This window comes from Antechinus flavipes, chromosome 2 (genome assembly GCF_016432865.1).
Source record: "Antechinus flavipes isolate AdamAnt ecotype Samford, QLD, Australia chromosome 2, AdamAnt_v2, whole genome shotgun sequence".
Classification (NCBI taxonomy): domain Eukaryota; kingdom Metazoa; phylum Chordata; class Mammalia; order Dasyuromorphia; family Dasyuridae; genus Antechinus; species Antechinus flavipes.
The window spans coordinates 553979407-553991743 of NC_067399.1; the positions used below are offsets into that span (position 1 = coordinate 553979407).

The 12337-nt window shown below is 33.2% G+C and overlaps 1 protein-coding gene across 1 annotated transcript in view; it reads left to right on the forward strand.

The window, feature by feature from the left end:
- TTC23 (tetratricopeptide repeat domain 23) overlaps positions 1-9472 on the forward strand; it is a 106701-nt gene extending 97229 nt beyond the window's left edge. The window contains 2 exon segments of the mRNA XM_051981022.1: positions 6881-6963; positions 8802-9472. Of these exon segments, the coding sequence (XP_051836982.1) occupies positions 6881-6963; positions 8802-8916 (198 nt within the window). The 3' untranslated portion in view covers positions 8917-9472.
- Positions 9473-12337: the final 2865 nt, after the last annotated feature.

The following is a 12337-nucleotide window of genomic DNA, read 5'->3' on the forward strand; positions in this document are numbered from 1 at the left end:
CCCAGATCTAAAACCATCATTTTATAAATGAGAGAATTTAAACCCAAATATGTTAAGTGCCCAAGTCACAGCTTAGTAAAAATTTAAACTCAGGTCTCATCTGTTGCCATCCAGTGATCTTACTTCTACCTCATGTTTATTTTCTATACTATGCTGTTTGGTGGGTGCCCAGGGGGTCCAAAAGTACTTATCAGTTATAACAGTTATGATATAAATATCAGTTATCCTTGAAGAACAGAAATGTACTTTTACACAGATTATCCAGATTATGATGAAATATAGAAGTTTTAGGGACTTAGATGCCAAAATAATTTTGAACACCTGTGTCCATCTATAAACATTAAGTTCATAGGTGAATGATCTTTATCAATCAAACTAAAGTGATATTCAAGGGATGAACATACACTCGGGAAAGAAAAACAAAAACTAAACATAAAGCAATGGGTATGCATGTTAGGAAAATATAACTGGCCCAATAGTGATCCAAACAAACCACTGCATATTTTTGCAGTGTCAATTAGCTCACAGGTAAAAAGTTGCCAATGTCTCCCCTGTCTTCACTGAAATGACTCATTCTCCTTACAACAAAACTAATTTGCTTTAATAATCTGCTTTTTCCTTCTTAAGTCTCCCACAATAGAGATGTTAAATTCCCAGACAGCTTCAGGTAGACCTGTAGCTGGGAATCAAATTAAAACATACTTGGAAAATGTTTAACAAAATAAATATTAATACAGTTCAACATATACATTAATTTGTGGTTTTTAAAGTCAATATGTGATCTGCTGATAGCTATGTTTATTTGAATTTGACACCACAACTTAGTATTCCATTCCCCAGTCTGAAAAAATCAAAACCATTTAACACAGGTTCATTTTCTGCCACTCTTGACATCATCCCCTTATAATCTCTTTTTTTACTTAAGTTTTTGTTTTTTGTTGCTTTTTTTTTTTGCTTTTTTGCTGAGGCAGTTGGGATTAAATGACTTGCCCAAGGTCATACAGCTAGAAAGTGTTAAGTATCTGAGGTCAGATTTGAATCTAGGTCCTCCTGACTTCAGGGCTGGTGCTCTATCCATTGTGCCCACCTAGCTGCCCCTACTTCAGTTTCTTTTGAAGATGTGGCCTTTCTAACCAAGACAAACTCCTTTGCATGTAACCTTTGGTTCAATCTCTTCCTGTCTTCTCCAGCATAATGCTTGACCAGTAGTTCCTTCCCTGCTTGACTACCCAAGTCTCCCCCCATTCTTAATGGCTCCACCATTCTGTTGGCTGTTATCCTTTATCTTTCCTCCTTTTCTCAGTCAAATTATTTGTTCTCATTTGTTTCTACTTCCTCTCTTCTCACTCTCTTCTAAAGCTAACCACTTCACCAAACTGAAAATACTCTTACCACTTAATTTTCAAATCAAATAGCCTTTCCTCGGGTCTCATCCTTCTTTACCTCTTTGGTGCATTGACACAGTTGGTACTTCTTCCTCTTAGATCTTTGTTATGTTTTCATAACTTTTCCCTCCTGGTTCACTTCCTATTTACCTTTTTCTTCTCAGCCTCCCTTCTTGGATTATCATCCATATTATGCATCTAAACTATGAGTCTACCCTAAAGCTCTGTCCAGGGCCGCCTTTTTCTTTTTTCATTCTTTTATTTGATTACCTCTTAATTTATAGGAATTAATTATCATCTTTATGCAGAAGATTCCCAGATCTTTATTTCCAACCTTAGTCTTTCTTCTGAGATGCACTTCCACATCACAAACTACCTACTGGACATTTGGAACTGGATGCCTGATAAACTGCTTAGACCCCACATGTGCAGAACAGGAATTTTCTTCCCAATTGCTGCCCTCTTCTAAATATCTCTATCTTTCTTAAAGATCTCACTAATTATTCCCTGGATTCACAAATGCAGCATTGTCTGTCCTTGACTTTAATCTTTTACTCCACATATTGAGTCAACTGCTAAATCTTATAGTTTTTACCTCCACAATATCTCTCATGTATATTAACTTCTACCTGCTCACTCTCATAGCCACCCCCCTAATACAAGCAATCATCACTTTTTTCTGGACCTATTGCAATGACTTCTTAAAATCAACAGAGTGATTTTTCTAAAAGATCTGATCATGTCACCCCACCACACACACACACACACACACACACACGTACACACACACACATACACACACAATAAATTCCAGTAACTCCCTCTTATTTCTGTGATCAAAGTTAAACTTATATTTCTCATTTAATGCCTTGAGGGTTTCCATCCATATTACACATTACTTCTCTCCACACATTCTACAATCTTATTATGTTGATCTACATGTTTTTACCTATAATACGCCATCTTCCTTCTCCATGGCTTTGTACCAAATATTCTTCCATGCCTGGAATTCTCTCATTGCTGCTTCTTGGAGTTCCTAGTTTTTTTCAAAGACTGCAAGAGTGCCTCTTTCTACTTGAGACCTATATTGGATACCCTAACTTCTAATGCTTTCCTTTTCCTCTCCACACTAGTAACATTGTTTTGGGCATGTTTTATATAAATCTACATAAGTGTATGTTGTCTCTCTCATTAGAATCTTAATCTCCTTAAAAGCCATGATGGTTTCACTCATGTCTTTGTCTCCTCAGCACATTCTACATATAGCAATTTCTTAATAAATATTTATTGAATAATTAATTTTTAAATGCTTGATTTTTATGGCATAGAATGTAAACATAAGTGACTTGACACATTTATTTCACAGCAGATAATCCAACTATTACATACATTTAATTATTCCTTCATGGGCAGCTAGGGGGGCACATTCTAGAGAACACACCTCCTGAAGTAAGAATAACCTGAGTTCAGACTGCCTCAGACATTTAACATTCTCCCTAGCTATATGACCCCAGGCAAGTCACTTAACCCCAATTGCCTCAATAACAACAAAAAGATCATTTCTTCCTCTTAAGCAGCCATTTACTAAGGTGCCTACTGTGTGCCAGTTATGAAGCTAAACATTTGATAAATAAAAACAAAAATAATCCCTTCTCTTAACTAATTTATATTCTATTGGATTAATGGAAAGAAGATCTACCTTGTCTTCTTTATTTAATGTGACAATATTGACCATAGTAATCACAATTTGAGTTTTGGTTATATGTTATCAATCTATTTCAGTTTCTAATCTGGCATCATTTTAAGACTGAGCTAAATTGTAACCAAAGATACAAAATAATAATTAACAGCAGCATTTATCGCCCTAGGCAAAGATCTACAGAAAAGAGATGTTGTATGTGCATGGCTTTTTTGATGCTCCCCCTATATTATACAACCTGTTTTAATTCTCCTTTTGACTTTGAGCAATAGAGATCCTAAGGAAACAGATATCAACTTTAAATACCAATAGTGTCAGAGAATCAAGCATCTTATCATTTTTTATGAAAGTATATGGTGAGGGACAGTTAGGTGATGCAGTGGATAGAGCACCAGTCTTCAAGTCAGGAGGACCTAAGTTCAAATCTGGCCTCAGACCCTTAACACTTCCTAGCTGTGTGATCCTGGGGCAAGTCGCTTTACCCCAATTGCCTCAGCAAAAAAAAAGGAAACATATGGTGAACTTGCTATGTAGCAAAATACTGTGCTAGCTTCTGGGATATAAAAGACAAAAAAACACCTATTCTTGAACTTATATTTGTATCTGCATATAAGATTAGGGAGGTGAATTTCAACTGGGGGGCTCAGAAAAGGCCTCAGGAAGTAGCATTTGATCTGAGCATTTGTAAATAAAATTTTAATGCTATGATGAATGAATTAACACGAAATAATGCTAATATCAACACTTCTCAAAATGAACTACGTTAGAGCCTCTCTTCAATTTGTAAATACAGAAGACAGTGTATATTTAAAATTAAATCTGACTTTTAAAAACTGAATGGAGGTATTTCTTTTGTTAAAAAAAAAGAAATAAAGTTTATTTTGATAGGAAGTGTCAGCCATTGAAAAAAAGAAGTCCTTGATGAATTTTTTGGATAAAAAAAAATACAAGATTCTTCTCTGTTTTCCTAAAGTAATAAATAATTTTCTAAAGTTTTTGTTATTTCCAAGGTCATAGCATTATGTTTCATCATTAACCTGCTGCCAAGTGAAGACATATTCCTTCAGCCTAGTAATGAATATTAGGCAGTTAGTAGAAGACAATAGCAACCAGACATAAACTCAAACAAAGGGACATTTCCTGATGAAAGCTATCCTTTAACTATAAATTCCCAAAAACCAAGTCTTTTTGCAAAGATAGTATGACTTTTTAAAGTTTTTTAAAATATCATTTTTTTTTTTTTTTTTTTTTACCATATTTGTTCCTTTGCAAAAGCTTAAAACAAAACAACTGCATTCTTGGAGTCTTATCGAGTCTAAACAAACAAAACTTACAGAGGCTTGAGCCTATAAAGACACACATTTTGGTGATTGCTGTATAATTATCTTGAACATATGAAAGTGGCTGACACAGAATAAATAAACTAGAATCTACAGTTAGTTCACAAATATTGTTTTAGTTGTTAACTTTAACCCTTTTTCCATCCCTTTTTTTTTCCAAGTAAAGCTGACAAAATCTTTATAAATTGATTTAAATTTCACTTTCTTTTTGTGTGTCCAAATACTTAGGAATACTAAGATTAAAATGGCTATTGCAGGAAACATAACAAATTAGGGGCCAGGTAATTTACAAATGGATAATTCACTCCCAGATTATTAAAAATTTCAATTTCCTGCATAACAATGAACATATAATTCCAAAAGTCCTTAGAAAAATAATTTCAGATGATCAGCAGGATGAATACAGAGAGGCTTGGCGAGACTTACATGAACTGATGCTAAGTGAAATGAGCAGAACCAGGAGATCATTATATACTTTAACATTGATACTGTATGAAGATGTATTCTGATGGAAGTGGATTTCTTTGACAAAGAGCTCTAACTCAGTTTCAGTTGATGAAGGATGGACAGAAGCAGCTACACCCAAAGAAAGAACACTAGGAAATGAATGTAAACTATTTGCATTTTTGTTTTTCTTCCCAGGTTATTTTTACCTTCTGAATCTAATTCTCCCTGTGCAACAAAGAGAACTGTTCGGTTCTGCATACATATATTGTATCTAGGATATACTGCAACATATTTAACATATATAGGATTGCTTGCCATCTAGGGGAGGGGGTGGAGGAAGAGAGGGGAAAAATTGGAATAGAAGTGACTGCAAGGGATAATGTTGTAAAGAATAACCCTGGCATGGGTTCTGTCAATAAAAAGTTATTATAAAATAAATAAATAAATAAACTCAAAAAAAAAAAAAAAAAAGTAATTTCAGGTTCTAGGACTCAGTTTTCTTATCTGCAAAATGAATGATCTTGATTTTATGATTGCTTATATTTCTTATTTTCCAGATAACAATAATAATAGCATTTATATGGTGCTTTAAAGTTTGCAAAGAGCTTTATCCATGTTAACTCATTTGATCCTCACAACACATTTGATCCTTTGGAACTGATGTTATTATTGCTCTCATTTTACATATCTAACATTCTTTTATAATAGGATATAAATACTAGATGTTACAAAATTATTCTTGACTTAAAAAATGAAAAGATTTCATACTAAATTTCTGCTAAAAGGTTGTGTTGTTCATTTAAACTGAAATTAAATTCTAGGGAAAATCATACAGCTTTATTTCAACTGGTCAGTGGTCAGTGACAAAACTATCTATTGCTGTGAATTTTTTTAAATTGAAAAGTTATTCATTTCTTCATTGAAATAAAGAGATATATATTAAATGAGATAATAGGTGTAAACCTTAAATGTTGCATAAGTATTAGCTATCATAAATAATGTCGAAAGAAAAAAACAAGATCAGTCAGCATACCAATTATAAGTAGGGACAAATATACATTAACAAGAACAGAAAGAGAATTTAGAATGCTGTTCATTAATCTTAATTTCTATTATATACTTTTATTAAAGATAAGTTTTTCTTTTAATAAATGCCTAACCTTAAGAAAAACAATAAGTCATTCTGATCAATAAATAGAATCATAGATTTAACCAGCATGAACTCAACACTCTCATTTTTACAGATGAGGAAATTGAGACCTTAAAGAAGTCAAGTGGCTTTAAAAAGATTTCAGGTTTCACAGGCAAAACTGAGAGTTGTATCTAAGTTCTCTGATTAATCTCATTGTACCAACCTGCCTTCCAAATAATTTTACCTTACATATATATATATATACATATATATATGGCATATTAGAGTTTAAAATTGCTTTATATGATTTTATTTGATCCTTAGATCAACCCTGTGAAGTAAATATAATATCTTCATTTTAAAAATATAGAAACTGAGTTTCTAAAGAAGTTAAGTGATTCATATTTGACATGGATTGGATTATTTGCTCTGTGTGGGGGGGGGGAGGAAGTGGAGGGAAGGAAGGGATAAAAATTTAGAACACAAAATTTTGTAAGAGTGAATGTTGAAAACTATCTTTGCATGTATTTTGAAAATAAAAAGCTATTATTTAAAAAAAAAAAGATAACTGATTATCCAAGACTCAATAGCTACTGAGTGGCAGAACTTAGATCTAAACTTGGATATTCTAAGTCCAAATACTTTGTCTATGATGATATATTGTTTCTTTAAATAGTCCTTTTAAATTTTTTTATGCATAGATTCTTGTTTTCCAAATTTCCAGGAGATGTGTTGGAAGTATTCCAGGTTGTGAATTTAGAGATATAATGGCTATATGAAAGAGATTCTATCATTCAAGAAAAATGTTGTGGACCTACAGGTTTTTTTTTTTTTAGTTATATTTCCATATTTAAATGGTAAATTATTTATTTTGCAGTGTCTTCAAATTCAGATTCTTATATATGGATCTCAAGATAAAAGGACAATAGCCACCCAACAGATTCTTGACTCATTATCAAAGTAAGTTTGAGTTGTCCTCTATGTAGCTTCTTGTATAGTTATCTATTATGTTAACTATTTGAGAATTTCAGAAAAGGTGGATTATAAAAAGTCCTATGGAAATGAACAATTTTTGGTTTTGAAAAGTTCCCTGAGTTTATATAACTTATCTACAAGTTGTGCAGGATCAGATCTTTTGAAATCCCAGACATATCTTTGCTCATATTTAATCGGAAAAAAAATTTAGCTCTTTGCTTTAAATGACATCATAAGAATACAATAGACTTTCTTCAAGTCATTTAATGTATGTTACTAATAAATTAAGGGATTATGCAGAGAACTCTCTTGAATGTCCTCAGCTTCTCTTTAGATTTTAAGGCTATTCTTCATGGGGAGCTTTGGAGATGGAATAAGGAAATTTTAACAGCTCATCATCTAGTCCTAATCTACTTTCTGACTTCATTCACAATCTTCATTCACACACTGAATGAAAGAGCAATTTCTGTCTGTGAATAGCAAAATATTCACTTCGCCAAAAGTAATAAATCACACTAGAAGAGCCTTAAAACTTATAAAAGAAATACAGGAAATAAAGGAGTCCAGTATATGGTATTACAATGAATTCAGTCTAAAGTTCTTTTTCTGCAGTAGAGATGGTAACAGTAAGGCCTCAGAGATATTACATTAAATCTTAAAAACAAACTTTGTCAACCACTTCATTCAAGAACCTGTCATTTAAAATCTGATCAATAATTGGATATCACCATTGTTGGTAGAATTGTGAATATATCCAGCCATTCTGGAGAGCAATTTGGAACTATGCTCAAAAAGTTATCAAATTGCCATACCCTTTGATCCAGCAATGTTACTACTAGGGCTTATATCCCAAAGAGATTTTAAAGAAGGGAAAGGGACCTGTATGTGCAAGAATGTTTGTGGCAGCCTTCTTTATAGTGGCCAGAAATTGAAAACTGAATGGATGCTCATCAGTTGGAGAATGGCTGAATAAATTGTGGTATATGAATATTATGGAATATTATTGTTCTGTAAGAAATAACCAGCAGGATGATTTCAGAAAGGCCTGGAGAGACTTACATGAACTGATGCTGAGTAAAATGAGCAGGACCAGGAGATCATTATATACTTCAACAACAATACTATATGATGATAATTCTGATGGGCGTGGCTCTCTTCAACAATTAATTGAACCAAATCAGCTCCATTTGTTCAATAATGAATAGAACCAGCAAAAGAACTCTGGGAGATGACTATGAACCACTACATAGAATTCCCAATCTCTCTATTTTTGTCCACCTGCATTTTTTATTTCCTTCACAGGCTAATTGTACACTATTTCAAAGTCCGATTCTTTTTGTACAGCAAAATAACTGTTTGGACATGTATACATATATTGTATTTAACTTATACTTTAACATATTTAACATGTATTGGTCAACTTGCCATCTGGGAGAAGGGGTGGGGGAAAGGAGGAGAAAAGTTGGAACAAAAGGTTTTGCGATTGTCAGTGCTGAAAAATTACTTATGCAGATATCTTGCAAATAAAAAACTATAATAAAAATAAATATAAATAAAAAATAATTGGATATTACCTCAAGTAAACTAAAGGCAACTTGAAAGATAAGAGAATGTGTGTTTATACTAGTTTGTCATGTTCTTGGCTTATTTATATCCCTTCTGTATCGCCTTATTTAAATATAACTTTGGCAGCTTCAAGAAAAGTAAAGTTAGTAATTAAAGATAGTATTAAATAAATCTTGTAAATAGTAAAGACTGTATTTTGAAAAGACTCATGCTTACCCATTACTCTTTACATTACCCATTACTCTTCTCTTTTGCAGGATTCCAGAGGATATAGCAAGACAAAAACAATCTAATAAAGCAAGACCACCATTTTGTGCTGTTTTTCCACAACATACCATATTAGGAGGGACTAAGACAAATATACATGACTGATATTTCTTACCTTCCCCAGTGTCATTTGATTTTGCCATACAACCCATTGTTTATGTTTTAGGTGCCATATGTGCACTCTCCAACTAGAAGAGTGAAGAGTAAAATATAATCCAATGTCCATTTATTAAGTGCCTACTATGTGTATAGCACTGTGCAGCAAGAGTACTTTAAAAATGGCCTCATTGCTGTAACATGTACTGACAGGAAATAGTGACATAGTGAATTGCCCAGGGATCATGTTTTTACAATTGACTATCTTAGAATAGCTTGGTGTTTTTTAAGACTTGGAACCACTTCAGAGTTTTGTGTTTTTTTTTTTTGTTGTTGTTGTTGTTGATGGAAATTCTTTCAACATTCAAAACTGCCAAAGTAATAAAATGTTTTGAGCATTAAGCTATAGCCATTTATGTAGTTCATCTGATTGAACACATTAGCTTCTTGTACAGGTTTGGAGTTGCATTTGGAGCAATAAAATCCAGTAAAAAGCTTTTTTAGAAGAAATCAATAATGACTGAGAATGAAATGCTAATAAAAAAGGAACTTCAAACTACCACTATAGGAATGTGCATGTGTGTGTGTGTTTCCCTTTAATAAATGCTTACCCTTAAACTTATACCATGTTTGTTTTAGAAGACCTGGAGATGTTTTTGTGACAATGAAAAAAGATTCGATTTTCAGGTGATACATTAGAACTTCTACTTTACTCAAGTTTTAATATGGTCTCAAACTGTATTAGTTCCCCTGCCTCATTAAGTTGTTCTGCAGTAGTATACTTCTCACTGGATTTTCCTGACTTTGCTAGCCGGGAAGCATGAAAGATAATGGCACATAACACTATATAGTTATGTCTCTTTTTCCCTGCACACCATTTTAGGGACTTTAGCACTTAGTACTTTAGGAGAGATATCCAGTAGTTAGCAACTATTTCATATGCTTCTTAAAGCCCCAGGATACTTTGAGGAATCATTGCCTTTTTCCCAGGAAGTAGATACCTGGAGGACTCCCTCTAACTTTAATGTGGCTGCAGAAACTCTGTTAATTTGCAGTCTACCTTTTTCTTGTTCATAGCAAGTAGTAATGGCAGATGCATTCATTTTTCTATGTTTTTCCATTCTGTAGAAATTAGAAATAATCATTGGTAGGTAGATTGTTTTTCTCCCCTAAATCCTATGACAGTTATGTAATTGGCTCCAAGAAGAAGAAGATTCTCTAGAATTCATTACCATATCACCAAGAAATAAGGGGAAGAAATAGAAGAGAAAGGGTTTTCCTAGAAAAAGAATGAACAAGTAGAAGAGAGACAATGGAAGCAGAAGTCCCCCTCTCCCCCCGCCCCAATTTGTCATGTGTTTCTGAAGTGGACTTTTATTATCTCCTCCTCATCCAGAGTAGCAACTTTTGATTCATCACTTTGAGGAGGGTGGAGAGGAAGAAAAAAAAGACAAAAGGATTGGTGAGGGAGAGAGGTAAAATACCAAGAACAAATCTGAAAGTCTTCAAGAAAGGCTCTTGAAGCTTGTTTTGAGGGGCCAGAATGTCAATGAAAATTATAGCTCAACCAGTCTTTGTTTCATTCAGAGATTGAGTCAGTGTTGGTGGGTACAGGTTTTGAGATCTAGTCCTATCTAGCTCAATCTTAGATCAAACCTGAACCAACTCTAGAACTTCTTGTTTCCATTTCAAACTATATCTGGATCTTGTACTATTACTCCTTTTATGGGATAAAATTCAGGGAGAAACACTGGAGGTAGCAAATTCATCTTTTTCCTAAAATTCCTACTTGCACAATTGGAATAATGGCTTATTTCTCTCTATCTCACCTTGATTCAATACTGGAATGTGGACTTTTAAAGAATGTATCCACATATACTAATTTCTTTTCAATTTCTTCTGTATTATCAGAATTCTAAATGGAAACAGAACTGACTTCATCTCATCAATCTTAATCTTATGAACCCCCTTTTTGAATCTACTTGTCATCTATACTCTGAACACTTCCATGATGATAACAGTACTTCGCAAAATAGCCCATTCATGCATCAATTTTTCTCATCCCTCCTATCATTCTATATATCCTTTTCATGTGACATTCTTCACCTCTGCTTTCCTAGCTTTGTTTCTACTATTTTCATGTCTTTTTTGTCTAGATTTTCCTTCTTCTCACTTCTACTTCGAGGAAAAAATAAAATGCTCTACACAGAGCTTTAGAAAGATTTCTCTAACCCCAGAAAATCTCCATTGGGCCTTTGCCCACCCTTACCCTCTCACAAAAAAAGTATATATTGAGTGTATTGGATGTTTCCTAGACCTCTTCCAGTAATTAGATTCTACTGATGTTACTTTTCCCTTCCTTCTTTGGACCAGAAATCAGGATGGTAAGATTTTTAGATGTTGATCAGACCAACAAGACAACTGAAATTTTCTCCCTTTTAATTTCAAGTACTGCACAGTACTGAGAAAAACCAAAACATAAAAATTTATTTTCTTTGATAATGGACATAGGAGGAGGGTAGTGAAAAAAATAGGAATACAAAATACCAGTAAGATGTATGCTGCATTTTAAAAATTACACAAATGCAACTTACATGCATCTCCTGAGTTGTATAAACTTTTTCTATTACTCTTTCTTGAAAGAAAAAAGTCTCCAGTAGTAAACCTCTATGATGCTGTAGTTATTCTTTTAGTATTAATCTTTGTTAGATCATCATTCATAGTTGCTGTGTCAAAGAAACTGGTGTTAGTAATGCAGATCTAAGTTCAGGGACCAGAGATTTTATGTAAGAATATTAGTTTATTACTTTTTGACTTTTAAATTCTCTGATTCTATTTTAGCCAACCTCTCTAGTACATATGTATTTGAACAGAGAAAATGTTTTCAACAGTAGCTTTGCTATTAGATGTACCCTCTATCCTATTCTGTTATTCAACAAAAATTTGAATGCTTACTATGTGTAATTCCTATGCAGCAAGTTAACAGAAAATGTAACTGTAAAATAACATCAACTGAATTCTGTGCAAAGTTAGTACATTTGGCTATTGATACCCAAGTATAGTTGATAATAGGAAAAATTTTCAAAGCTTACATTTTTATAGATTTTATCATTGTCATCAGTTGAGATAATCTAGTTTTTTAGGGCAGTCTAGACAAGGAACTAACAATCTAAGGTGATGTTCATAACATCATGATTATTACTCTACCACTTCTAATGATAGAGATAGATAGAGAAAATCTTAGAATTCCAAATGAAGTACCTTGGTACTTATAGTCTACAATTTAAATCTTTTATTCATTCTGGCAGACACATACTAGGTATCAACTGATAAATCTAAGCTGAAAATTAAAAGTAATTATTCAGGGTAAGGAAAATTCTTTTGTGGTAATTGTCTGGACACTTAAGGGGAAAATAATTCTACTTTGACT